At 40.3% G+C, this 24,458-nt stretch overlaps 1 protein-coding gene across 1 annotated transcript; it reads left to right on the top strand.

Moving 5' to 3' along the window:
- The first annotated feature begins 1,446 nt into the window (after nucleotides 1-1,446).
- SFI1 (SFI1 centrin binding protein) lies at nucleotides 1,447-24,382 on the top strand. Its single transcript, XM_032447905.1, is given in 30 exon segments — nucleotides 1,447-2,736; nucleotides 2,739-2,811; nucleotides 3,753-3,824; nucleotides 5,491-5,598; nucleotides 5,891-5,970; nucleotides 6,466-6,583; nucleotides 6,826-6,928; nucleotides 7,988-8,144; nucleotides 8,802-8,963; nucleotides 9,474-9,544; nucleotides 10,625-10,717; nucleotides 11,105-11,202; nucleotides 12,909-12,990; nucleotides 13,836-14,014; nucleotides 14,240-14,315; nucleotides 15,094-15,189; nucleotides 15,582-15,658; nucleotides 16,071-16,173; nucleotides 16,641-16,737; nucleotides 17,297-17,457; nucleotides 17,873-17,947; nucleotides 18,233-18,307; nucleotides 18,601-18,777; nucleotides 19,513-19,754; nucleotides 20,180-20,275; nucleotides 20,990-21,251; nucleotides 21,943-22,090; nucleotides 22,764-22,887; nucleotides 23,578-23,680; nucleotides 24,146-24,382. Coding segments are annotated over 30 exon segments (3,585 nt in total). The 5' UTR covers nucleotides 1,447-2,567; the 3' UTR covers nucleotides 24,254-24,382.
- Nucleotides 24,383-24,458: the final 76 nt, after the last annotated feature.

The following is a 24,458-nucleotide window of genomic DNA, read 5'->3' as shown; positions in this document are numbered from 1 at the left end:
GCGCGGGCGGCGCTCCGGCCTCGGTGGTGCTGGGCGGAGCTGCTGCGGGGCGCTGGGTTCGGCCCGGTTCCGCTCGTTGTAGCGGTACAGGTGTGGGGGCCACGGTCCTCCGGGGAGGGTTGAGCCGAGGGAGGGGCTGTGGCGGCTCCAGCCCTGCGCTGACGGCTGGTCGCTCCCTGCAGTTCTCGGCTGTTTGTCCGGAAGCACAACAAGTGTTCAGGTTCAGGTTCTTTACCGGAGGGAGTTTTGTGCAGGCGAAGAGAGGCCCCACCTTGGAAGCGCTCGAGGCTGATGGGCGCTGAGCGGCTGCTCTGTGGTGGGCAGCCCGACCCCACGGCATCGGTTGGGGGGTTGTAAGGGCCCTTCCTCAACCTGCAGTGAGGTGTTTTATCACACCTTACATGTCGCACGTTGAATTTAACAGCCGGCTGCTCGCTGTGAGCTCTGGAGTTTGTACAGAGCCTTCATTTCTCTGAGGCCCTGAAGTTTTGCTGCATGGAATTTGCTGTTTTATTCATTTTCTTCAGTTTGTGGATGCTCTGGGTTCCTTAGAAATGGAGTCAGATTGGTTATGGACTGATTTTCTATCCCTTAATTGGCCCTATGGTTATCTGTTCTACTTTACACCGTCTTTCTAGCACTGTTTAACCTAGGCACAGCTTCTGTCATACGGCTGCTTATTGCCTATAGCGATAGCCTGCCTGTCAACAATATTGCCTGTCAGCATAACATCATTCAGGTCAGCAAGGCTGCGAGTGTGCAGGTGGATGTCTTCCATGTTCAATATCTAGAAGTGCATTGTGCTCTTTGTATCTTCATGTGGGGTGTCTGTCATTCTGCAGATACAGAGTACATAGGATGGATCAGCCCCCTATGAGGACAGGCTGAGCTGGGGCTGTGCAGCACGGAGATAAGGCTCCTGGGGGAGCTGGGAACAGCACTTCAGTACCTGGAGGGGCTGTAAGAAAGAAGGGGATGGACTCTTTAGCAGGATCTGTTGCGATGGGATAGGGGGAAATGGTTTCATGCTAATAGATTTAGACCGGATATAAGGATAAAATGTATTTACCACGAGGGTGGTGATGCACTGCACAGGGTGCACAGGGAAGTGGTGGTGCCCCGTCCCTCCAGACACCCGAGGTCAGGGGACAGGGCTCTGAGCACCTGATCATCTGTGGGTGATTGTCTGTGGATGCCCCCGGGTACTGCAGGGGAGTTGGACTGTAAAGGTCTCTTCTAACTCAAATGATTCTATGATTCCACATTTCTGTGATTTACATAAATCCATCTGATGGATTTTTCACGAATAACCAGGACAAATTTCTTTATCCAAAGCCAATACACAGCAGCTCGGTGCAGCGTGTGCGTTTATTTCCTGCAGACTTGGGACTGCAGCAAAATGGAGAAATCCAAAAGGAGGTAAGCAATCATAGCATCCTTACTTGTTAAAGACCTTGGCTGTTAACTTTGTTATGACGTCTCATAAATTCAATAAGACAGCAGGTGTCTGTTTTCATGTGGATATTTATTGGCCTCTGTGGAATGTTATTAATCATAAAGCATTCCTCTTCAAATATAAATAAGCTCTCAGGTAACCAAATGACTGTGTGTGGGTTTATGTTATTGTAACACTATCAGTAAAAGCAGTGTTCCTTGAGCACTGTGTGCACTGCTTGAGTAAAACGTACAGAAATTTTGTGCTTGCCTTTAACACGTCAGTATGTTTTATCCAAGCTGTTTGTTTGTTTTTAACTACTTTGTAATGTTGCATTGCTAATGGTCCAACTCAGTTTGCTTTGGAATGGGTCGGAAGGTTTTAGAGGACGTTGGGCCTTGTAGATGTGTACAAAATCTTGTGCTGAAAGCTCTTTTAGGTAACTTGACAAGTGCTTGAACTGAAACTCTTCCAGGTGGATACAGTTTCCTTCACTGCACATCTTTACATGTGTGGAATCTTCTGTCAGCAGGATGGGCCCCACCTCTTACTGCAGATACTCAAATAATGTTTTATACAGGAGGAATTTATTTCTTTTCCAAGATGTGCATCTTGTTATTCTTTCATTAGCTCCTTGCAGAGCACTGGAACAGTCAAAACTACTGTTTCCTCCGATGAGGTTTTAACTATTAAACTACTGGATGTTGTTTGTTTCTTTGTCTGTTTTCAGTGGTTTACAGTTCATGCTGTACATACTTACTCAGCTGATCTCCTGCAACTTCAGTTCAGCTGATTGCTTGGGTGAGACTTGAGCCTGTTCTATTCCGTTGCCTGTTATGGAGTTCAGGAATATGTTATCCTAAAGTGCAGCTGTTGGGGGTGACTGCAGTATTTGTTTTGGGAAAGAAGCTTCAGTACAACTTGTCCAGCAAGTTTCATCTTGTTAGATTTTTTTATTATTCTTGTTTTCCAAACCAGAAATACATGAAAAAATAAACTAGATGGACAATATTTTTGCTTTGATATTTTGCTTTTTTAGAGGTTGAATTTGTGAAAATAGTCAGGGTGTTAGGAAAACCTTTTAGTATCATGTAGCTGTCAGCTTCTGCATGCAATTGCATGCTTTTGTAATATGTTAATTTACTGGAATAATTCCTTTAATATAGTTTTGTGCAAAATACTACTTTTTCTTTTAGTTTTAAGATTAAACCCTGTCAAGGTCCATGTTATCCAACAACTACCTCAGCCTGAAATACAGGCAGTCGCACAATCTGTTGCTCACCCACCTGCCAGGCAGTCTCAGGATGTGATGACAGTCTGGATCAAGTTGGGTATGTCTGGAGTCAGGGAAGAAGGTTAAAAGAATTCCAAATCAGGTGATAAATACATTATATATCTTTTACTGAGCAGAGCATGGGGCTCACACATAGGGAAGTGTGCTTCTAATAGTACAAATAAGGCTAAGGCATTTCTTGCGGTAACCTGAGGATGTGTATTTGCTCAGATTTCCTACATTTCTATTTTCTAATGTAAAGTTTAACAGTGGCTGTTGAACAGTGTGTGTTGCTAGAGGCCTGCCAAGGTATAATAATTTAATCTTGCTCTTCTCTTTCTTTACTTCTTTTGTTTGTTGAAGTAATTTTGACTATAATTGGGTGGTAATTACTTATAAATCAAAAGCATGGTAGTGTTTTGTTCAGCTGGTGGAGCAGATGTAGCTGCTCAGGCTTGCTGAAAGGGGGAGGCCCTTTGCATGGAAGTATGCTGTAATTGCTGTGTGTCAGCTTTGTTGCTTATTGGGGCCGTCTCTGAACCAGCTATTTCTTAACACCATTTGAAAACAAGGGTGATAGTATCGCAGTCACAGATTGCCATGTTGAGCTGGTACCTGTAGACAGCTGTGAGGGAGGTGGGAAGAAGAAAGGTCTCTGTTTCAGGGGTAAACGTTAGAGTGGCCTAACTAGTCTGGAAAGTCTGATACAGCTGATTCACTGCAGAGAAACATTAATATTTCCTCTTCTAAATCACAAAAATGCACCCCAGTTAACCAGCAGCCTGATATTTCATATCCCTGGAAGGAAATGGGCTGCTTGAGAACATCTCAGCTTTGCAGTGGTGCACTGACCTCTCTGTATGCTGGATGAGTAGTTCTGTTTACAGGTACTAATGTCAGGGTGTAAATGTTTTGCCCCTGATCTCTGTTAAATCAGACACTTAGTGTTATTACTGAAACTATAAGTAGAGTTAGTTCCTGTTCGTACTGCTGCCTGGGTATTAACAAAGAGTACAAAGACTGTAAACTTTACCTATATTTCAGTTACCTAGAAAGGAAGTTCTTCTATCTCTGGGCAAAAAGGACATTTGGACAAGTTCTCCCTTCCAAAGCCAGGTAGGTGAAGTTACAGAAATTGTGGTGCTGTGGATTTTTGTCTTTTTGCTGGTGTTTGTTTGTTTGGGGGGTGTTTGTTGTTTTTAAAACATGGCTTAGTACTGTAACATTGGGCTAAGAGTCTATTGGCTGACAAGAAAATACTTGGATGCCTGTCGAGGTAATTTGACCACGCGCTTTACCACACCCTTGGGAACTGGTGCACTTCCCAGTGGGAAGAGCTGATGTCAGAGCAAGAGCCATCAGCTTGTTACCCACTTTCATTGTACAGCATTAAATGCCTTCTGGCTGTGCCTGCCTTAGTTGCTGAACAGAAGCTGTCCTGTGAACCTTACTGCTTTTCTGTCCCATACACTGAATTTGCATTGCTCGCTTTGGCTGCGTACAAACTCAGAACAGTGATTTCTTTCTTTCCGTATTAAGGAAGATGAGTGAAATACATTTTCAAGTTCAACAAGGGATGTAAACAATGATTAACTGCCTTTTTAGATTTAGGACTTCCCAGTTCTCTGTAGCTTTTGTTTGCAATGTTCTGTTAGTGCACCTATTCAAACAAATAATGTATAGCTCATTTCTTTGTTTTCTTTTTTCCCTGCTTGAGTGCATGGAATGCCTTAGCAACTTGGCATGGGGTAGGTAGCTGTGAATTGTGGAAGGATTTGTGCATGTTTCAGTGAGGAGCATACAGGTATTTTGAACCCAGTCCTGTTGATGAGACCCATTTCTCAAAGCTCATCTGGTCTTGTGTGCTTTTTATTTGCTAGCCTGTGTTTGCATAGGTGCTTCCATATTCCTTCTCTTCTTCCAAAATAAAAACAATCAAGGAAATGTTGGGATATCTAATAATAGACTATGAGCCTTCTTTTTAGTTAGAGTCAATCTTATTCTATGAGATAAGTGATCAGAATCTGAATTCCACCTTAAGGATCCTCTTCTAGCTGAAGTTTCAATTGTTCACAATTCATTTGGAATGTAACATTGCTTTTTACCTGGTCAGGCGTGATGGTTAAATTTGGGTATAAAAATAGAGGATGTTCTACGGGAATTAAGCGATTAGAAGGCCAAATGCAACATGTAAATCTGTTCTGTGCCCTAGCACCCATGTGGAAGGGGAAGTGATGTACATTACCTGTGTGAAAACTGAAGCTGTTCAACTAGTTGATGTAGTTCTTAAGCCTGTTTAAATGATCTCTGGGGAGATTTTGAATTTAGGATGACTTAAGATCAGCATGCTGCTTCTAGGAATACAATGGAAATATCAGTGCATTATAAAATCAAGTAGTTATTTCAACATCTAAAACTAAGATGGTCTAAAACTAGAATTGGGCAGGGAACATATGTGCATCATTGTTTATCACTGGAACCAGTTGTGTGATGATTAAAACAGAAGTGAGCAAAAAAGATGTGAGCTGTTCATATGTTTCAAGTCAACTGGCACTCAATTATTTGGCAAATTAGTTAATGTCTGTCTTTCCTTTCTTGACTTTAAAAGTCAGTTAACTGATTGCTTCATGTCATTTAAGTATCACAGTGGGGTAGCATTTTAAAAATGCAATAGGTGCTGTTAGTTTACTCAGATAAGATTGGAAAATCTACATTCATCTTATTTGTGTTCAACCATTAAAATAAATCTGAAATTTCCCTTGTAAATCTTTAATTTGTCCAGATGTCTGTATGAGCAGAAGATCCTACAAAAATCTTTCAAAGTATGGAGGGAATGGAGGACTGTTTGCAGGGAAAGACAGCTCGGCCTCACAGCAGACAGCCATTACAGGTTTGTCAAATTACTTTCTATCACTGTGCATATATGGTAATATGAGAAACTGTCATTGGGTGCTGAAGAAGTTGCCAGTGGCTAAGTAATACCAGTAGTGCTTCTAGGTCAAGTGCACTGTCTTCATTGCTTATTTTTAAGATATCTTTCTTCCTCACTCTTCATATTTATTTTCTTAAGTTGAACTCAATATCTCATATCCAGCATATCTTTAGAATACAGCTGAAATCGAAAGAATCCTACTTCTAGGCATTGTAGCTATTTTACCATTTTTTGGGCATTTACTCCACAGTTTGATATTCAGGGCTTGGAGAGCCTATGTATTCCAGCAGCGAGGAAAGAGGAACAAATATTATGTTGCAGAGTCTCATGGTAAGTGTAAAAAAAACAAAACAAAACAAAACTACTCTTCTTTGGGGGCATACTGAGATGGGAGCTTCCAGCTGAACAATCTGAGCTTATTTCTGCTTGAGTTCTCAGTTCGTGTTACTTGGAAAGCTACTGATGGTGGTTTATTTATTTATTTTAAGTAACCAAAGAAAGTTCTTCAGTTCTTATCCCACGAGGCTGTGTTGAGTATTTGTATACAATTACACATCCTGTGAGACAAAGCAGTGCCGTTGTCTGATAATTCTCAGTGTTCTTAACAAGTGGTGCGGCACTGTCAGCATTTCAGCCACACTCACAATTAGCCACAGGTCGGTGGTTGTGGCTGTGACTCTGGTGTCATTTTAGGGTTTTCCACGAGGTGTCACTGTGGGCTCGGGTGGGGGAGCTGGAGGTCGGTGACAAGCGATGGTACAGAGCAGTTAAAAATGCCAGATTCTTGTATGAATTTCAAGTGCTATATTTTTTTCTCTTGCACAGCAAAGAAGCAAAAACTGCTCAGGGCCTGGCAGCACTGGCTGATTTATGTGGATGTCCAAAGGACAAAACAAAGGATGCAGGCTGTGGCACTGGCATTCAGGGAAAGAACCCATTTGCGGTAAGAATGCAGTGGAAATGGGCAGAGAGATAATGACCATAAGGCTGTGATTTTTGCTTGTGTTCTGTTATCTTTTCCTACAGTGACTTTGTTCCAAGTTTAATTTGAGTTGAATTCCTCTAGTATGCCCATAGATTGTGGCCTTAAGAGGTCTCCGTTTGTACCTTTTCCAGTGGGGGAAAATGATTTCTTGCACAAAACTGTGGAACCTGCATTTGAATATCTGTAATATTGTTTTGCAGGATATCATGGGCAGTGTGGAGAAGACGATGCTGTCAGATCTCTACTGGACGTAAAATGAATATTTTGGCTCTGCAGCACTGGGCTCAGAGCCTGCAGTTTCGAGTAAGTTTTAGGAAGTCCAGACACCACCATTTCTTATGTTTAAGTTGCAGACAGGTGTTACTAATATGTTGCTGGTTAATAAGAATAATAAAAAAGTGTCTGTAATTTTCTTTACAAATTATGGTACCTTTTGTTTGATTATTTTACAAGAAAAAATATTTACAAGAAACGTAGGCAAAGCAATCTGGAACAATTTCTTATATTGCCAGGAAGCAGCCAGTTTACTATTCTGTTAGGAGACAAGCACCAGTCACCTGTTTGGCAGCAACTTGCCTTTTTGTGAGACAACATTCCTTCACATTCCTAGTGAATTTCTGTCAGTGTGCTTAACTCTATTTTGAGTAAGGAAGTTCCATCTAGCATTTCATAGTCTTGAGAGATTGTCAGTTCCGTCATTTCAGCTAAAGTGAGAGCAGTGTAGTTTTCTTTCTTTCCATGGAACTGTTGCTTTTTGTCCAGTTCATTTAAAAAATTAAAAAAAAAAATAAAAAAGCAAAGAAATCAGATGATGCTATTTAATTCTGCCTTCAGTCTAAGATGGCAGCACTACCTGTTTTAGGACAATATTATTCTGAAGAAATAATCTTATGGTTTAGGAACTCATCTTTCTGAAATTCTGTTATCCAGAAAATATTACTTTGGACTTCTAAGGGGGAAAAAAAAAAAAAAAGTGGGAATATAAAAAATGACCAAAAAATCCCTTATATAGTACTAAGTGGACATTCTCTGTGTCTCCAGCTATTCCATGCTTCTGTTGCTTTGAGTATTTGAATGTCCTAGAGTGAGAGGGAAGGCTATACATTCAGGAGGAATGTCAAGTTATTAAATTGGTTGGGGGAAGGTTGGTGACCGTGGTTTGCACTTTATTATCCACCCAAAACTGATTAAAATAGTTGTAGGTTTTTGTTGGTTTGGTTTTGGTTTGCTTGGAGGAAAGCTCATTGCTCATGGCTTCCACTTTTATGGGGGATTTTCTATTTACTGTGTGTTCTGCCTTTGTTCTACTTACCCAAATCTTGTCTTTTACCCATTTCTATCCTCTCTCAATTGTCCTGTCAGGCTTGGCTGCAGTGGCGAGACCTGTATTTAAACAGCCAGAGTGACAAGCAGAAGAATACTAGGGCAATAACTCACCATATGCACAGGGGATTGAAGAGGTGCATGAAAGCATGGCTGGAATACGTGAACGTCCGCAGGGAAAAGAAACGTCAGAATGGTGAGTGAAAATGGTAGGGGCAGGACTGGACTTAGCCCCAGCAGTGCACTGTCTGGCTCAAGTTCTGTACTGAACTGACAGGAAGATCAGCTGCTCCACACATGATTTAAAAGAAAATGCTTTACTGTTACCTTGAGAAAACCTTGTGTGTTTCAGTTTCTATTCTGATTGAGAAATGTGAGAAGGATTGATTCAGGGCTGTTATCAACCAGTCCGTGTTGGATTTTCTTGGTAACTGAACAAATCGTAGATCCTACGGGGCAGTAAAGATCATTACACTAATTCTGTTGTTTCTCCCTTGAAGTCACCAGGACAAATTCAGATGTTTGGATGAATGCCTTTTAATGGATGATAGCGGAAGAGAGTCCAGCTTGGCTATCTGGAAGCTGAACAACTATAGTGAAATGTTGTATATTTTGAATAGATGACACAGTGGCACTTGTTAAGTGAATTTGATTTCCGTCTTAAATTAGTAAAGTGAGTTTACTTCTTTAAAACCATGTTTCTGATCAAAAGGGAGAATATAGTCTACAGCTGAGCGTTAACTGTGAGTTTTTACCACCATTTTAAGTGTTAGAGCTACTTTTGCTTCTGGACCTGAAGTAAATGAGTCCAAAATGGGATAATTTATAAACTATTTGTGTGTTTGCTTTCTAGAGCTGGCTCAAGAGCATCACCGAGGCAGGGTAGTCCGGCAGTATTTCTCAGATTGGTGTCTGTCATGGGAGTGCAGGAGAAGAGTGCATGCTTACCAAAAGGACCTTGCAAAACTGTCAGCGAGGATTACCTTAAGGAGAGCCTTTGCACGCTGGAAGCATTGTATCCATTTTCTGTGTGGTCACTTGCAGAGACAGGTTGAAAACACCTCTGCAGGGGGAGGATCTGATTAGTAAGTAAGAATATCACGTAGCAGCATGGGTGACAATTGTATCATTAGAAGGATGTGTGTAAGGCCATACTAAATAAAATTACTGTGATCACAGTATGTTAACTAAGAGCCTGCAGGAGGGAAAAAAATGCCTGTAAATGAGAAAAGAATCTGTGAAGCTGTCAGCATCAAACTGTATACAATGAGCTTGTTTTTTTGTAACGTTCTTGTGTCAGAGTTTATCTAGAGTTGTCCTTTTGGCAATTAGAAATGTATTGCAGTAAACTTTCCAAATCTAAAAACTTGACTGTGATCAAGATATCTCCCTACAAATAACAGTGCTGAAAATTCAAATGTTGAAACAAATTTAGATGGAGATCCCATTCCTGTCATGTGAGAGAAGGTTGTGGATTTATCAGGGTGAGTGTTCATGTGTAAAAGATGCTTTAACTCAGTAACAGATGTTGTACTGTGTGTGGAAGAGACTCTGCAATGTGAACTGGCTGAAAAGCACCACAGACATCAGGTGTTGGTAAGAGCACGGTTAGGTTACATCATAGGGAAGAGATGATGGAAAGAATTCAAGCACCTCTGATTAACACTGTGCTTTGAGTGCTAACGGTGGTACATGGGTGCTAAGTGGGGAGCGTGCCATTTTCTACCAGAGATATAGAATGGCAGTGAATCCAGATGGGGAAACTGTGCTACTCTCTGAAATAGTTATTATTCCAATTAGGAAACTATTAAAGTAACATACTAATCTTGATTATACCAGGCTATCCAGTTCCCTGGCCTTTTCACCATGAAATAAAATTTTCCTCTATATCTTCTGTGATTTCTTTTTCCTTATTTCTCTTATTTATCACTACCCTCAATGTTTACCTACTTACACTCTGGGGAGAATTATCTGTACTTCCTCTGTAGTAATCCATACATGCTTTTCACATGAGATAGCATATGCAGTGAGTTGAGTGTTTTTATTCACCCCTCCCCTCCAGTCTAGTCCTACAGGACTACCTGAAAGGTGGACACAAGTCTTCAGCTTTTTTAAAACTGAATTCTTTAGGTGTGGATCATCAAAAGAACAGCAGTAAATCTGATTGGGTCATAGACTGAAAATGTTAGTGACCGTAAGAGCCCTTTAAAGCAAGATTAACTCATTTACTGTGTTCATTCATGAGCCAAAGTATTGTGGAATTGTAGACTGAAAGAAGGTGCAGCTGCTTCAGTGTATTAATGCTTTTTCTCTTGTGCAGAGGAGGCCTAAAAGGAAAGTGGACCTCTTCTATTTTTAATAAGAAGCAAGTTACAAATCTTGAACTGAAGGAGTATGTAGATGAGGAAAGGACTTGAGTAATAGTGTTGACAGTTGCAGAACAAGTTAGTTATCTCATGTAAAACCCTGAGAAGGTGGAAGGGAGTTTTAGTTTAACTGGAGAAGTGATGATCTGTGGGAGGAAATTGGATGGCTTTGTTGATGACGAGATCATAAATGTTAGGTATTGCAAGGAGTAACATCAATTATCTGTTGATGGGAGCAGCCAGCTCTAAACTGATGAGTGCTTGCTGACTTGGATTTTGTAAAAGTTGTTTGCATTTCTTGCTCCTACAGAAGTTTGGGTTTAAGGGTCTTCAGAAGAATGTCGTGAACAGTCATCTTCATCAAGTGAGAAAAAATCTATCATTCCACCAGCATCGAGTTACGGTGACTATGACCTTTATTTACTTTTCTTGTACAGTGTTTTTCTTGTGCTGTCCTATTGGCTACTACTTCCAGCTACAAAATATGTATTTTTTAATTAGATTAATGGCTTTGCTCCTAAATATTAATAGCTGCAGAAAATATCTTGCTTAAGTTTGTTGTCCACCTTACATATGTTATTTTAGTTTTGTGTTTTCTAGCGTTTATCATGACTTTTTATTTGGCCAGAATAAATTAAAGCATATAATAAAAAAGTTTGTGAAGCAGTGCAGCATGCTGCAACAGTGGCTGCCTGCTGCATGCAAGTTTAGTGAGACACTTAGTCTTTATTTGGGTTTTCCTCCTTCCTTTAATAGCGATGTTTTTCACATCTTTATTATTTTGTTTCAGGTGCTGCAGAAGTTCTGGAACTATTGGAAGTCCCGTTTGGAAGAGAAAGAGGAACAACAACAGCAGGCATTAACATCTTTGGCTTGTGCTCATTACAGGTATGCAGAGACAAATTCATATAAATTTATACAAAATTGAGATCGTTGAGCCTTGGTTCTGATTTAGCATCTGTTAATACCATTTGGAGCATGACCATCTTGATGCAAATTGCTCATATATTTCTCATATAAAGAAAAGCAATTTGTATCTCCTACATTGTAAAATGTGATGGAGAGATGGATTAAGCCTGTCAGTATTGGATACAAAAAGTGGAAGTTCTGCCAGTGAGAAGTAGTAGAGTGGAACGTGGGCATGGGCAGAGCTCCGCTTCTTTCTGCTGCTTTGCTTTGTGGGGAGTGAGAAGCTAATGATTCATGTCCTAGCTCTGATGTTGGAAGTATTGCAGTAGAGAAAATAAGGCTTTTTGTAGAGGCTGAGTTTATTTAGCCCTAGAAATAAGTCAACATAAAGCAGCTAGAATGCTTTTAAATTTGACCTGTGGAACTTGGTGGGGTGTATGTGTTATGAATTTGAATGAATTTTTGTGCTTTTTCTGTCTATGGGCTCTTAATGCTGCCATCAGTCAGCTCAAAAATTGCAGGATGTTCAAGTACTCCAAATGCTGTTGCTTTAGAGCGTTCTTCATTTCTGGATGAGGATTAGCAGGGAAGAATGAGGCCTCTACAGGACAGCTCTGTGCTGCTCAGTAAAGCATACTGACTTGTATAGTGCACAGATTCCAAAGCTCAAGCTGAAACTGAAAACTGTTGGCAGCTTCCAGTATCCTCCAGGAAGGCCTGCTTAACTCATGTTGTTTACCAAGCTATAAAATTAAAATGAGCTATAAGAGCTACCTACCATAAATTGCCTGGTGAGAGTCCAAAATATATTTTAAACTTTGGACTAGAGAAGCTAACAATCTAATTAGTACACCCACACGACTGAGTTTTAGAAATAATAAGTGTAGTGCTGGGTGTGTACTGTTTCTACTAGACTAGCTCAGTCTGACTGGGACACTTCTACCATATGCTTGTTCTTAGTGAGAGTATAGAGTGCTCAATTACAAATACATATCATTACATTTCTGGGACGTTGTTTAATTCTTGCCCATCGCTGGGAGGCAGAATAGCAAGGAAGGATTATCTTTATCTAGAAGGAAAGAAAATATGATGATAGCAACTAACCTTGCGTTGTTTAAAAAAAGAAGGCTTTGGTAGAATTAATTCAGTATTGAGAGCAGACCATGCTGCTCTTTGTTGTCATAACATTTTTCAAGTTCTATTATAATGCTCCTTTTTGTTTGTTTTTAAATAAAAATAAAAGTAGAGAAGGATCTTCGAAGTATTTCCAGGGGAGGAGAAGTTGGACTCTACGTATAATGGATGAGAACTGAAAAGTTACTATATAATTTTCTATGTTTGTAAATAAGCAAATAAATCAGAAATTGGAACAATCTTTTGAATTATCTGAATGAAAGCAGGCAACTATAATAACTTCATTAAATTCATTGGCCTTGTCTTTATGTATTCTCCTTCAGGTTTCAGAGGGCAGACTAATTGTCTGTTAGTTTTTGTTGTTTGTTTTCTTGTTTTAACCCAGAAAACTGTGGGGACTTGTAGCTACCAAATTTCCAAAGATTTCTAGTTTGAAGTGGAAAATCAAGTAGCTATTTAAGCTGTAGGTAGGTTGGTCTTTTGAAGTTCATGGAATAAGTTATGTGAAGGAATTTATCTTCTGTGCTGATAGTCTTCCTGTTTGTTTGCAGGAGGGTGTTGATGAGACATGTATTTGACACATGGTTGGTAAAGGCATGCCAGCAGCAAGAATGCAGAATGGGAGAGAACAGGGTAAAAGTAACTTTTGTTTTGTTTTGATTTGTTTTAAGCCAGGCCTTGCTCATGAAATAGAGGAATGCTTTCTTAGTCGTTCTCAGTGAACCTTAGTTAACATGAGATGGGCTTAGGTGCTCTAAATTCCTTTTTCCCTCGTGATGGAGCCAAGTTACAGAAACAACCAGTATTTACTAATCACCATTTTAGGTTAAGCTGATTATTTATAAATAGAATCAGGCAACTGATTATCAGAACTGTTCACATTCTCTCATAGTGTATATACATGTTGCCATTCCATTTTACAGTTACCTGATTGCAACAATAATAATGAGAGCCACTGTTGTGTATTTAAGGAGCACAGGGTTCTATTAACACTAGCAGCCTCTAGATAGTTGTCCAGGAGGTCCCTGGGTAAGTATTTCATTTCCAAATATGTATATGTAGTCTTGCACTCTTAAATACATAGTAGCCACTGCCTTGTTTTATGCTGTGTAAGTTACACAACCTAAAGTCAGCATGTGCTGGTGGCTTGTAGAGGTGCATCTGACTTTTACTGTTCTGAGTTTATCTCTTCATGCAAGTTCAGCAGAACTCATCAGTAGCTGTGAGTCCTTCATGTGCTACTTATTATCTTCCATGTTTTCTCTTTGGCCTGTTCTTTTCTGATAACTGTTTCTCCCTCCAGAGACATAGGAACAGGTAGAACAGTTCACAGGAGCTCACAGCAGTCGGGCTTTGTGTCCATTGCTGTTCAGTGTGAAAAGATGAAAATAAACACGGGGCAGTTCTGTCTGTTAACTTTTCTGTTGCTTGCAGCTGATTTGTGTCATGTATTCATTACCATTTTCTTGCCATTATAGGCTGTACTTCATTACGAAAGGCAACTTTTGGTTTCTTTCTGGTGCTTTTGGCGTAGAAGAACAGCTGCACATCTGGAAGAGGAAGAGGACTTGGCTCGTGCAAGAAATCACTACAGGAATGTGCTTCTTCTGAATGCTTTCTATCTGTGGAAGAAAAATACTCAGGAGAGAAAAATGGAGTAAGACATTTTTTAAAGTGGATAATTATTTGGACTGACCCTATGGTGGTCCACTTTTGACAAAGCAGCATTTAATTCAGCAACTGACTCCTTATTTGTGCTTTTGATTCTACTGGTTTATCTTTTACCGAGTAAACTGACAATACGAAGTATGGACTTAGGCTTAAGATGTGCAGTAGCATGGATTGCATTGTGGGAGAAATAATTAAATTATTTCTCCTATAGGAAGTTCAAGGAGATGCAAGCCTTAAGGTTTCACTATTCAAAATGTCTGCAGCAATCTTGGAACAAGTGGAGAGAGGTGAGACATGTGACAGGTGGGGAAAAGCTTGAATCCTTCTTATTTTATTCATATTGCTTGTACCCATATGGCTACGCTTTAAAGGAAAATATTTTAAATACTAACCTTTGCAAAGTCCTTCTCTTCTCCCAGGTGGTTAATATCAGTTCAGTTTGGGTGGAACAGGGATAATGCAGAAAGCAAAGGGAGTTAGTCTTCCTCTTGTTAACTCGTCTAGGGATAGTTAGAATGGGACTGTAGCTTTGGAGACTTATCAAGGAATATTACCATAGTTAGAGTGATGAAAGTGTTCCTAGTGAATACCAAATATGTCCTTCTGAAAGCTTTATTTAAGCTGGGAATGTGCAGCAAGGCTGTGGTGTATGGTTGGTTTGTCACAAGCCACAGTAGGTAGTATTAGATGGCATTTAACTTTTATGCCACTTCTTGCCATGACATGATGTACCAGGTGTGTCTTGCAGCATATGTTAAGAGTTGGGGAAAACTGAAGTTGATGCTAATCTTTTGCTTCAAATTTGATGAATTGAGTGAATTGAGCTGCTCTTTTGGAGGATTCCTGAAAAAAGGGAGGGGAGGGAAGACCTGATTTAGCCCTTTCGAAAGGAAAAGCAGACTGCAGCACCAGTCTGTGAACCCTTTGCAGCAAGATAAAGGGTCAGTGTTTCCCCAGAGATTAAGAAATAGTCCCTTTCTTTCTGCTGTCTGCCATTCCTAGTTTTCTCTTCATCACTTATTTATTTTATTTTTGCCCTTTTTTTTCTTTCTCCTTTCCATGTAGTACACGGAACATCAGTGTGAGAAATGGAGGAAGCTGGTGCAAGCAGACCTGCATTATCAGCGCACACTGCTGAGCAAGATGTTGGCAGCCTGGAAGGTAGGAGAGAATGCTTTTTTCTTAATGGAAACTTGTCTGAGTGTACTTAAGTGTTTCAGTGAGAAATGACAAGCTGATGTGCTGTTTCACTATGGTTATTTACACATCAAGTATGCAAAGTGAAATTGCGGTGTAGATAAGGGTACGTGAGTTGTTCTTCAGAGCGAAAGAAGCAATGTCATCTTGTGGCTGTGGTGAATGATACACAGCAGTTAGCATTAGCTGGTACTTGATGACTGTTCACCTCAGAAAAACAGTATTTGATTCCAGTGGTGTGAACTTTTTTTTTTATCCTCAACTCTAAAAGTTGTTATTAAGATTTTCTAGACATTTTTTCTTCTCATATGTCCTCGCAGCTTAGGAAATGTCACTCCTCTCTGCGTTTCTTACAGAGTTATCAAAGTAACATTCACTGCATTCTGTACCAAGTAGCTGAAAAGGAGAAACAGCGCAATAGACTACTGCTGCGGTAAGGTTGCATTTACTTGTGTAGTGCAGCATGAGAGTGGAGTAACTGTACTATAATCATTTACTCTGGTTTTTTTTGCTTGCCACCCTTGTAAATCTTTTCAGCATTTGGTAATGAGAATTGACTGTGCACTGCATTGCTGTATCTGTGCTGGTCTAACTAAAAGAATTCAGTCACTTACTGGGTCACTATCTATTTTGCTTTACTTTTTAAATTATCATTATTATTACCATCTCACTGACTGTGCCTGTTACTCTTGCAAGAGCTTATCTGCGTTCAGTTCCATGACAGACACCAGACAGCAAGCTGTGTCATTCCCTGCAGTGCGTGGATTCTGACTGCTGTAACACTGAAGTTACTAGGTGAAGTGAGAATCATTATTAATACTTTCTTGTTTTCATTTTGCTTTCAGGCAGCTTCTGTATTTATGGAGGGAAAATGCCTTTGCTCTTGTACATGAAAGAAAAGTGACTGCTCAAGCAGATGAGCACTACCAGAGAGCAATCCTGTTAAAGGTATAACAGATACTAACGTCTGTACAAATGCTAGGTCAGGTGGTACAATTAGAAGGAAACAAAACTTGATCTGAGAGCCACTATCAAGAAGGGTCTAAAAAGTTGTGAGAGCCAAATTCCCAGTTCCAGGTTACTTCAACAGGTATCTCTGAAACTATTTTCTGTGTGTGAGCTCATGGTTGTTCTTGTTACTTTCCTCCTCCCTATTTCCTTAGGAGGAATTAGTCTGTTACTGCATAGTAGAATTACTTGTGTGGAAGACAGAGAAGAATGGCTTGGAAAAAAATGTGAGGGAGACCCTCTGACATTTCATTTATAGGAAATTTGCACCATTTTACTAAGTCTGATGTGAAAAAATAAAATAGAAATGGTTGTGGTGCCAGCAATATGGAGTACATTGCTTCCACTTCTAAGAATATTACAGTGTGAGTGTGTATCCTGTCCCCTGTTTGCATCATATCCTTTAGGTGTTGCTGCAGTGGAGGTACACTGCCTCACTACGAGTGTATCACCGTAAGCAGAAGGTAGCAGCTGTGATGGAGGCCAGAAAACATTTGGATATGGGTGAGTTGATGGGGATATTATAGTCCCTAGAAGGGCATGGTTTAGCAGGGCAGTCTTTTGTTCTGTCGGTATGGATGGCTTCATTTTAAGCCTGCCTGGTAGGCCCCGTAGAATGGGGAATGACCTGGGGCTCCAGCATTCTATTGAAAACGGCTTATGTGACTTTTGCCTCTCTCTATATAATGGATGATAACACTTCCGTCCTTAATAGAGTTTTCCATTATCAACTATTGCCTCTAGTAATTAATGTGGAAAGGCCCTCACACTCTGCAAGCAGTGTCATTTCTCATAAACAGTGTGGCTGATGACTCTGAAGCAAAAAGAGGTCAAATGATTTCCTAAAGATTGTAAAGAGTGTCAGTGACATCAGGAAATACTTGCAAGACAGTGCAAGATATAAGGTCTGGTATCTGAAATGCTTCAGCATCCTTCTTCCTAGTGTTGACAACTCCAGTGTGAAGTATGGCCAAAACAGCCTAGAGGAGCAGCTGATCAATCAGTACTGTCTGAGATTGATAGTTTCTTTCAGAATTGTAGTTAATTTGTCTTCTCTTGATAGCGCGTTTACAGACCCTGTTTCTTTGCTGGAAGGAATTTACTAAGGAGTGTGTGATGATGAGGCTTCAGCAACAAAGAGCAGTGCAGCACCATCAGCAGCACCTACTGCAGAATTACCTGGAAAAATGGAAGAAATATCATCATTGGTGCATTGAGAAGAAGGTGAGAAGAATCAGCAACCTCACTAACAAGTTGCTTAGGTGGGGAGCAGCTGGTGTAGAGGAGCAGGTGGTGTGTCTGGAGAAAGAAATGATAGTCTTGGCCAAGGAAGAGTTTTAGCGTATTGTGCACTGAGGAAGTGCTTTGCTTAAAGAAGTGTTGATTAGAACTAACAGATATAACAGGAGATGACAAGCTGGGCTGCAATATGTGAAATAATTTACTGTCAATAAAGTCTTTGTTGGGGTTGTGAAAATTTGCAGATGGAGTTACACTGTAGAGTGTTTGGGATTTGAGGGTCACTGGTTTCAACAAAGGGTAGGTGATAAAGGCCCTTTGGTACTTGTTCTGCTATAGTTGCTTTTGGCTCAGATAAATGGGATTTGTCTGCAAGTGTCTCACTTTTGTTGCCTTGCAGCTACTGCAGAGAAAAGGAGGACAGCTAATGACTTATCGCCTTTACTCTACTTTCTTTTTGTGCTGGAAGACAAGGGTAAGGAATTGGCCTTTGGTTAAGTATATAGCTCCTTGCTGATACTTCTTCTTTTTCATATTTATTTCATGTGAGGACTAAACAAAATTATTTAAACATTCTCTGGATTCTTGGTTCCATTGGCCCTGGAGGCACCTTACATATACTGGGTGAACTGAATAGGTTATTCAGCGATGGCTCTACCAGCACTTCCTCTTTGGTTATGCTGCATTTGGCTAGTATTTCTGGTATGGCACATATAAACTCCTGACCTGATTGTGCAACATATATTATTTTTTCTTATAGCTGTTACAGCAGCAATGGGAAAAACAGAAGACAGTGCAAGCATTGTGGCACTGGTCACTTTCATTGCAGAGGAAGGTAAGACTGTGTGAGGCTCAAGGGCAGATAGGTGTGCTTGAGGCTGTGCACATAATATGTAGGTCTGACTTCAACAGACCATCTTATTCAGTTAAAAAAAAAATCCTGTGTGTTTTCCCTATCCTGTCTTAGCTGACTTAAATCCCCATTTCCTTGTCCTTGTTGTGGTGTCCTGCTGTAGCTATACCTGTTACTGTCCAGTGGAATGGAGAATGCTCTTGTCTGCAGGGGGGAGCCTCTTACCCAGAACTTGTCTTTGTAATGCTTACAGCTGTCTGCTCTTCATGTTGTAGGTATTCAGTGCTTGGCTGAGATTTGCCCAAGGACAACAGCAGTACAAAGAACGCATTGAAAAAGCCAAAGGAGTTTATCATGCTGCCCTACTGAGAGAAGGTGTAACCAGGATTTTGAGGTACACTGCTGGCATGAAACAACTGCGGGGAGAACTCCAAGCCCAGAACCAGATGAAGGTAGGAGACAAGTTCAGATATACCAAGGGCACTGATCTGTTCTGATCTATAATCAGTCTGACTCCGTGTATGTGTTTTCAGTGTGTATATAACTTGGAACTCTGTATCTCTACACTTATTTGGATCTGGCTTATGCCTTTGCGTGTAATTCAAAGCAACACACCTTATCCTTTAGCCCAGTTGAGTCTAAAGCAGTTCAGGTTTGTGTTGCTATTTGGAAGTCTTTCCTAATGGAGCTGTTTCAAAACTGGCCAAATCCTACCATCAACAGTGTAGCTGGTCAAAACCTTTGCCTGTGGCTAAGGTCACTAAACTCTCGGTTTTAGCTGCATCTAACCCTGCCTTAGATTTAGCACCACTTATGCTTGCAAATGTTGGCTATAGTGTCACTTCTGCCTTGGAGTGTCTGCTCAACCCTGTGTGTGAGGAGGAACCTAGGAATGCCTGCACTAATTATTTACTTTCATTTCTTGGCCAGCTTTCCTAGCTCTTTTCCAAATTTTCGGGACATTGGTTGTTGTTTATTCATGTACAGCCTGCCTTGTTACAGAAGTACTCAGTTAATTCCCTTTCTCAAAATGTTAATATGCTGGACCTGCTGATTTAGCATGGAGAGTTGGTATGACTCTCAGGTCATCAGAACTGCAGTTCATTTCACCCATGTTATTCACAGGTGGGGTGGTGTTAATGTCTACTCTCAACCATCAAATACTCTACTATGCTTTATGTTGGCAGGCAGCCTACAGTCGTCACCAGTCAGTCCTTCGTTGTGCAATGCTCTGGAAACAGAAGGCTCTCTACAAGAAATTGAATAAGACTCGTTCTTTTCTGCCATCTCTGAAGAAGCAAGTGACATTTGAAATACCTGATGACAGCCTTGAAACAAGAGGACATTCAGCAGAGGAAAAGCAGCGGCCTTCAAAATGCATTGATCTACCATTCCCATTTGCTAGTTGTGACTCAATTCTCAGTGAGCTGTGAGTATAAAATTCTAGTCTCTCCTGCATTCCTCTGGTGTCTATATGTAGTTCTACATATATGCGGCCTATAGCATACACTCTGTGTGTGTTTATATACGTATGTATGAATATCTGTATGTTGGAGCACTACATCTCATCCCTTGTTTGGATCTCACATACAATTTTGTCTGTGGTTCAAAGGAAAGTTGTTTTTTTTTTCCCCACCAAAGTCATGGAATAAAGTCTGATGAAACAATAGACATACAGTGAACCAGGTGGTGATGCCGATACAGGTTGAAATGTAGTCTTTAAAAACTATTGCATGCAAGGGTAATTTTGCAGGCAGGGGATAAGTGTCAGAATAAAACTATTTCTTTAGCTGCAATGCCAGCTTATGCCAGTTTGAAATAATAATGATTCCTTATGGTTTCTGTTCTTTTCAGAGAGGTTGTTCATCGAGCAGGGTTACCACCACGAAGACCTGACTTCCTCACAGAATCTCTAGAAGGAAAGGAACTGCTGGGAACTCCTTTTTCCAGGTTGAAAATCTCTTAATAGTAAAGGAAAAGGGTGTTATGCTGTGCTTCTCCCCTCATATTCCCATGCTTTTGTAATACAAAACATTCAGTAACTGTGGGACTTTGCATTGACCTGTACTATCAAAATGAAAACTTCAGATTTCTTGTAAAGTGGATAAGAATAATGGAACGTTCAAATCAGTTAAATAGCAACCAAGGCCTTTGTTTCATCAGCACCACATTTGAATGGAAAGATGAGACAGATCACCAATTTCCAGAACTCAGGCTGAATTGTCAGCTCCAGAGTTGTTTCAGCCAGGGTTACTGTGAAGGGTCTGGAGCAGAGTGGGTAGGAATCATAGAAACCTTAACTGCTTTGCTGCTTTTTTGTGGTTTTCTGTTTGGTTGGTTTTATTTTGTTTTTATTATTGTTAAATTGAGGGTTGCTTCTGCATAACAGAACAGCCCAACTGGACATTTTTCAGAATATGTTTGTTTTCTCCCATTTGAAAGGATTTTTAAATTATTTTTACAGTGGGGTCAGTGCAGGTCTGAATGAAGTTAGATTTCTAACAGTTCTGTGCCATGTATGGTACTGCTGGTGGTTTAGGAAGCAGTATGTGAGGGAATAGCAAGATTCTGCCTTTTTTGGTTTTGTTTTTTTTTTTTCCACTGACTGCAAAGTATAAAACCAGTAGGTTGAAATGTACGGGTACTTTCCTTCTTCCTTTACAGATCGGAGACACCTTTTCAGCTGACAGATGTGAACAAAAGTTCTTCTCAGAATGGGAATTTAATGTTAACAATGGAAAAGCAAGAAAACACCTGTAAATGGCGCTCTCAACTGGGCAGTACCACTCACTGCTACTCCTCTCTGACACGCACTCCTCTCCCATCTGTACCATCAAAATCAAGTGATGTGCATTGTGCTGGTCAGAAGCCAGAGTTACGGTCTCCTTCATATTTCATGCCCCAGGTGAAAGCTGGAGCACAAACGGTGAGTGTATTGCTGAAGGGAAAAACTAGTGTGTGCGCTGGGCTACTGTCAGCACATGTGCAGCTTATTGCTATTTCTTCCTAGGATTCGTCAGTATTGCCCATCCAGTTGTTGAGCTATTTTTATTTTGTACTACCTGTCATCTTAGAAACTGACCAAGTGAACTGTCTCTGAATGTTTGAGAACCACCAGTGTAAAGCAGCATTTTGCTTGCTGGCCAGCCCATGCATTTTAAACTATAATTTAAGAATTTGTACTAGTCTTGTGTCCTTCCCAGTAGGATGTTCCTCCTAGCAATTAACTTGAGGGGCAGCTCCTTCAATAATTGGGGTAGTTAGTTTGCCAACCAGATTACATGAATTTAAGTAACTTAGGTTAGGAGCATTGGCTATAGCCAAGACTCAAATACTGAAATTCATTTTACCTCCAAGTATGTGCTTCATGCATTTTAAACTCCTCAGCTGCACTCAGAATAACAGGTATTAATCTTGATGAAGTATTTCTCTGCTGTAAAGGAAAGAGCTTATTTTTCTTTTTTTGAATAGCACAGAACAAATGGTGTTTGTGAGAGATGCTCAGTAACTGTAGACAGTGTTTCAGTTTGAGGAGGGCTTAGTAGCTTGGGACAGGTGCTTGTGCGAAACTAAAGAAATCCTCCAAGGAACAAAATATTGTCTTTCTGACCTTGCAGAAAGGAGGTCAGCCTGTGCATGGTCAGATAGGAGCCCGTTCCCAAGCCTATCAACAGAGAAAAGAGTTGGAAAAGTTGCAACCAAACTTACAGATGCATTTGCTGTCACCTGAAGAGTTACTGAGAAAACAGAGTCACCAAAATGCAGGTAAGTCCTCAGCTCTAAGCTGTAGTGGTTACATGTTCTCTTCCAGTCTGTGAAAGACTGCAGTTCAACTCTGAAACATGGAACACAAGGCATTCTTGTATGCCAACATCAGGAGGTGAAGATTCAGCCATTTATTTTGGACTGGTAATACAGCTGTGTGGATTCTGCTGAAGCATGGGACTAAAGCCCTGCTGGAGATGGGAGGACTGGAACTGATAGGGCTCAGGATTTTAGCAGTCCTGTGCGTTAGCAGTGAGGTATGCACTTATACCCAGCATGAATATGAAGCTGAGCCGGAGAGTCAAATTCACCCAGTACTAATGAAAAACAAAGGATAAATGGTGTCTGAGCACTTCTATACTGCATTTATCTTGATGGGACCAGACTTACTTCTGCAGTAGATATAAACCAGAAAATTATAAGCAGCATTTGTAGTACTGAACCATTCACTAGTGTTTCTTGTCTTTGTTATGTTTAAAGTGAGAGCCTGTAATGCTGTCAGGACTCCTGCTCTCTTAGGTATGATCTTTTGAGTCAACAGATGCTATGTAATTACAAAATCTGAAAAGGACTCAAGGGTTCCACATTTCCTGTCTATTAACCTGGCTTTTCCTGATAAGAAGAAACAGAATAAATGTACTTCCCTTGCTTGTACCCTTTATCTTCCATTCAGCTGAACTGGAAGAAAGAAAGAACAGTTCCAGAGAAGAAATAGTGCTACAGAGAAAGCTAGAAGCAGAGCTCCAAAGCATCCAACAACAAATGCAGTACTACTTCAGCAGGAAGCAAGAACTCAAGTAGGTTGCAAAGCCCATACAGCCAACCTTTCTTCACGCTGTCAGCTCAATATTGATTTCTTTGTATAAACATGTCTACTTCTGAAAATAAACATTCTGTTTCACAGAACTGGGAATTAAACTCCTTTTAGGAGTTCACTCCAGATGGGAGAAAAGGGTACATGCACAATTTCTTTTGCAGTCTGCAACTGGTTTAGTTATACCTTTGACACTACTGGAAAAACACTGACCAAGTGTCAGTGGCCATAATCTGAAGGTGATGCAAATAAAAAGTAGCTCAAATGAACCTTTCAGCTCTTTCATTATAGGGGTAAATTCTGAGCTTTTCCAGCTGTCACAAAAACAAACAAAAAGCCCACTAAAATTGTGGCTAAGGTTTGATATGTAACTTCTCCAGTAGAACAATAAAAATTTATAAAAGTGCTTGGAAAAGAATAGGGCTTGGAGGAGTGGAGTCTGTCATGAAATGCAGAGGTCTGGAAATAGGAGTAAAGGTGGAGATGACAGCTTCCAGATACTTTTCTAATTCCCAGCACCCCTTTTCCCCTTTTAATACTTTTATCCCTCACTGGTTTGGGACAAAAACAAAACAAAACAAAAAAACAACGAGGGCATCAGTTAGATGTCTAAGTTGGATTAGACTGTTGAGCTCCTACTTTGGATAACAATCCTTCTAATCCATTTTATCAGGTCTTGTCAGCAGCAGGCAGAGATTCTACATAAGTGGCTAGAAAGGAGAGTACCACCACAGGATCAAGACATTATACAAAAAGTTCAGGAAGAATTGGACCAGGTGAGTCAACAGCAAACAAACAAAGCAAAGTCTAACTCGTCATCACTGTGCTACACACTTAGGCTGAAGGCTAATGGTGGTTGTGGGAATCATTAGTAAGCTGTTTCTAAAATTAAAAAGGGGAAAATTGTAAGCAGAAGTGGGCTGCTGAGCTCAACAGTCTGTGTGTCAATGAATCTTCTTTGTTCAGAAGTATAGCTGCAGTTCCAATAGACTTTCCTAAGGTTTGCTCCAAGCTCCATTGAAGACTTTGATTAATTTTAATTAATAATTTAATATTTGTTTAATTAATTAATTTTTAATTAATAATTTGTTTTAAAACTTTCTGTGGATTCTCACATCAGTGTAGCTACAGTACACTGACTACTAATGTAAATACTGGTAGAGCTCATTCAGTCTTCCTCAGTCAAAAAGACTAAATATGGTCTTGTACAAACAAACAACTTATGCCATCTTCTTTTACAGTTGGAGGGGAGGATCAGTGCTCTCACCAAAGCACAACACCGAGAGAGACATCATGTTCAGAACCTGATTGATCGCCTGCATGTTATTCAGGTTGCTCTGGATATGTGAATTCATGTGAACCTGTGTAGGAATGGCTGCAGTTTTTACTCCTTTCATAGCAGGAGAGTATGGAAAGAGATGTATTCATTCTCATAGTCTAGGTGTGGTATTTCTATTTTATAAACTAACCTGATTATTCTTGCTTGTTTTATTTTGATACCATAGCTGGTTTTAAACAAACAAACTTCACACTGCACTCACAGTAAATAGGTTA

This window comes from Coturnix japonica, chromosome 15 (assembly GCF_001577835.2).
Source record: "Coturnix japonica isolate 7356 chromosome 15, Coturnix japonica 2.1, whole genome shotgun sequence".
In the NCBI taxonomy this organism is placed as follows: domain Eukaryota; kingdom Metazoa; phylum Chordata; class Aves; order Galliformes; family Phasianidae; genus Coturnix; species Coturnix japonica.
This window is presented reverse-complemented; position numbering and strand designations above follow the sequence as displayed.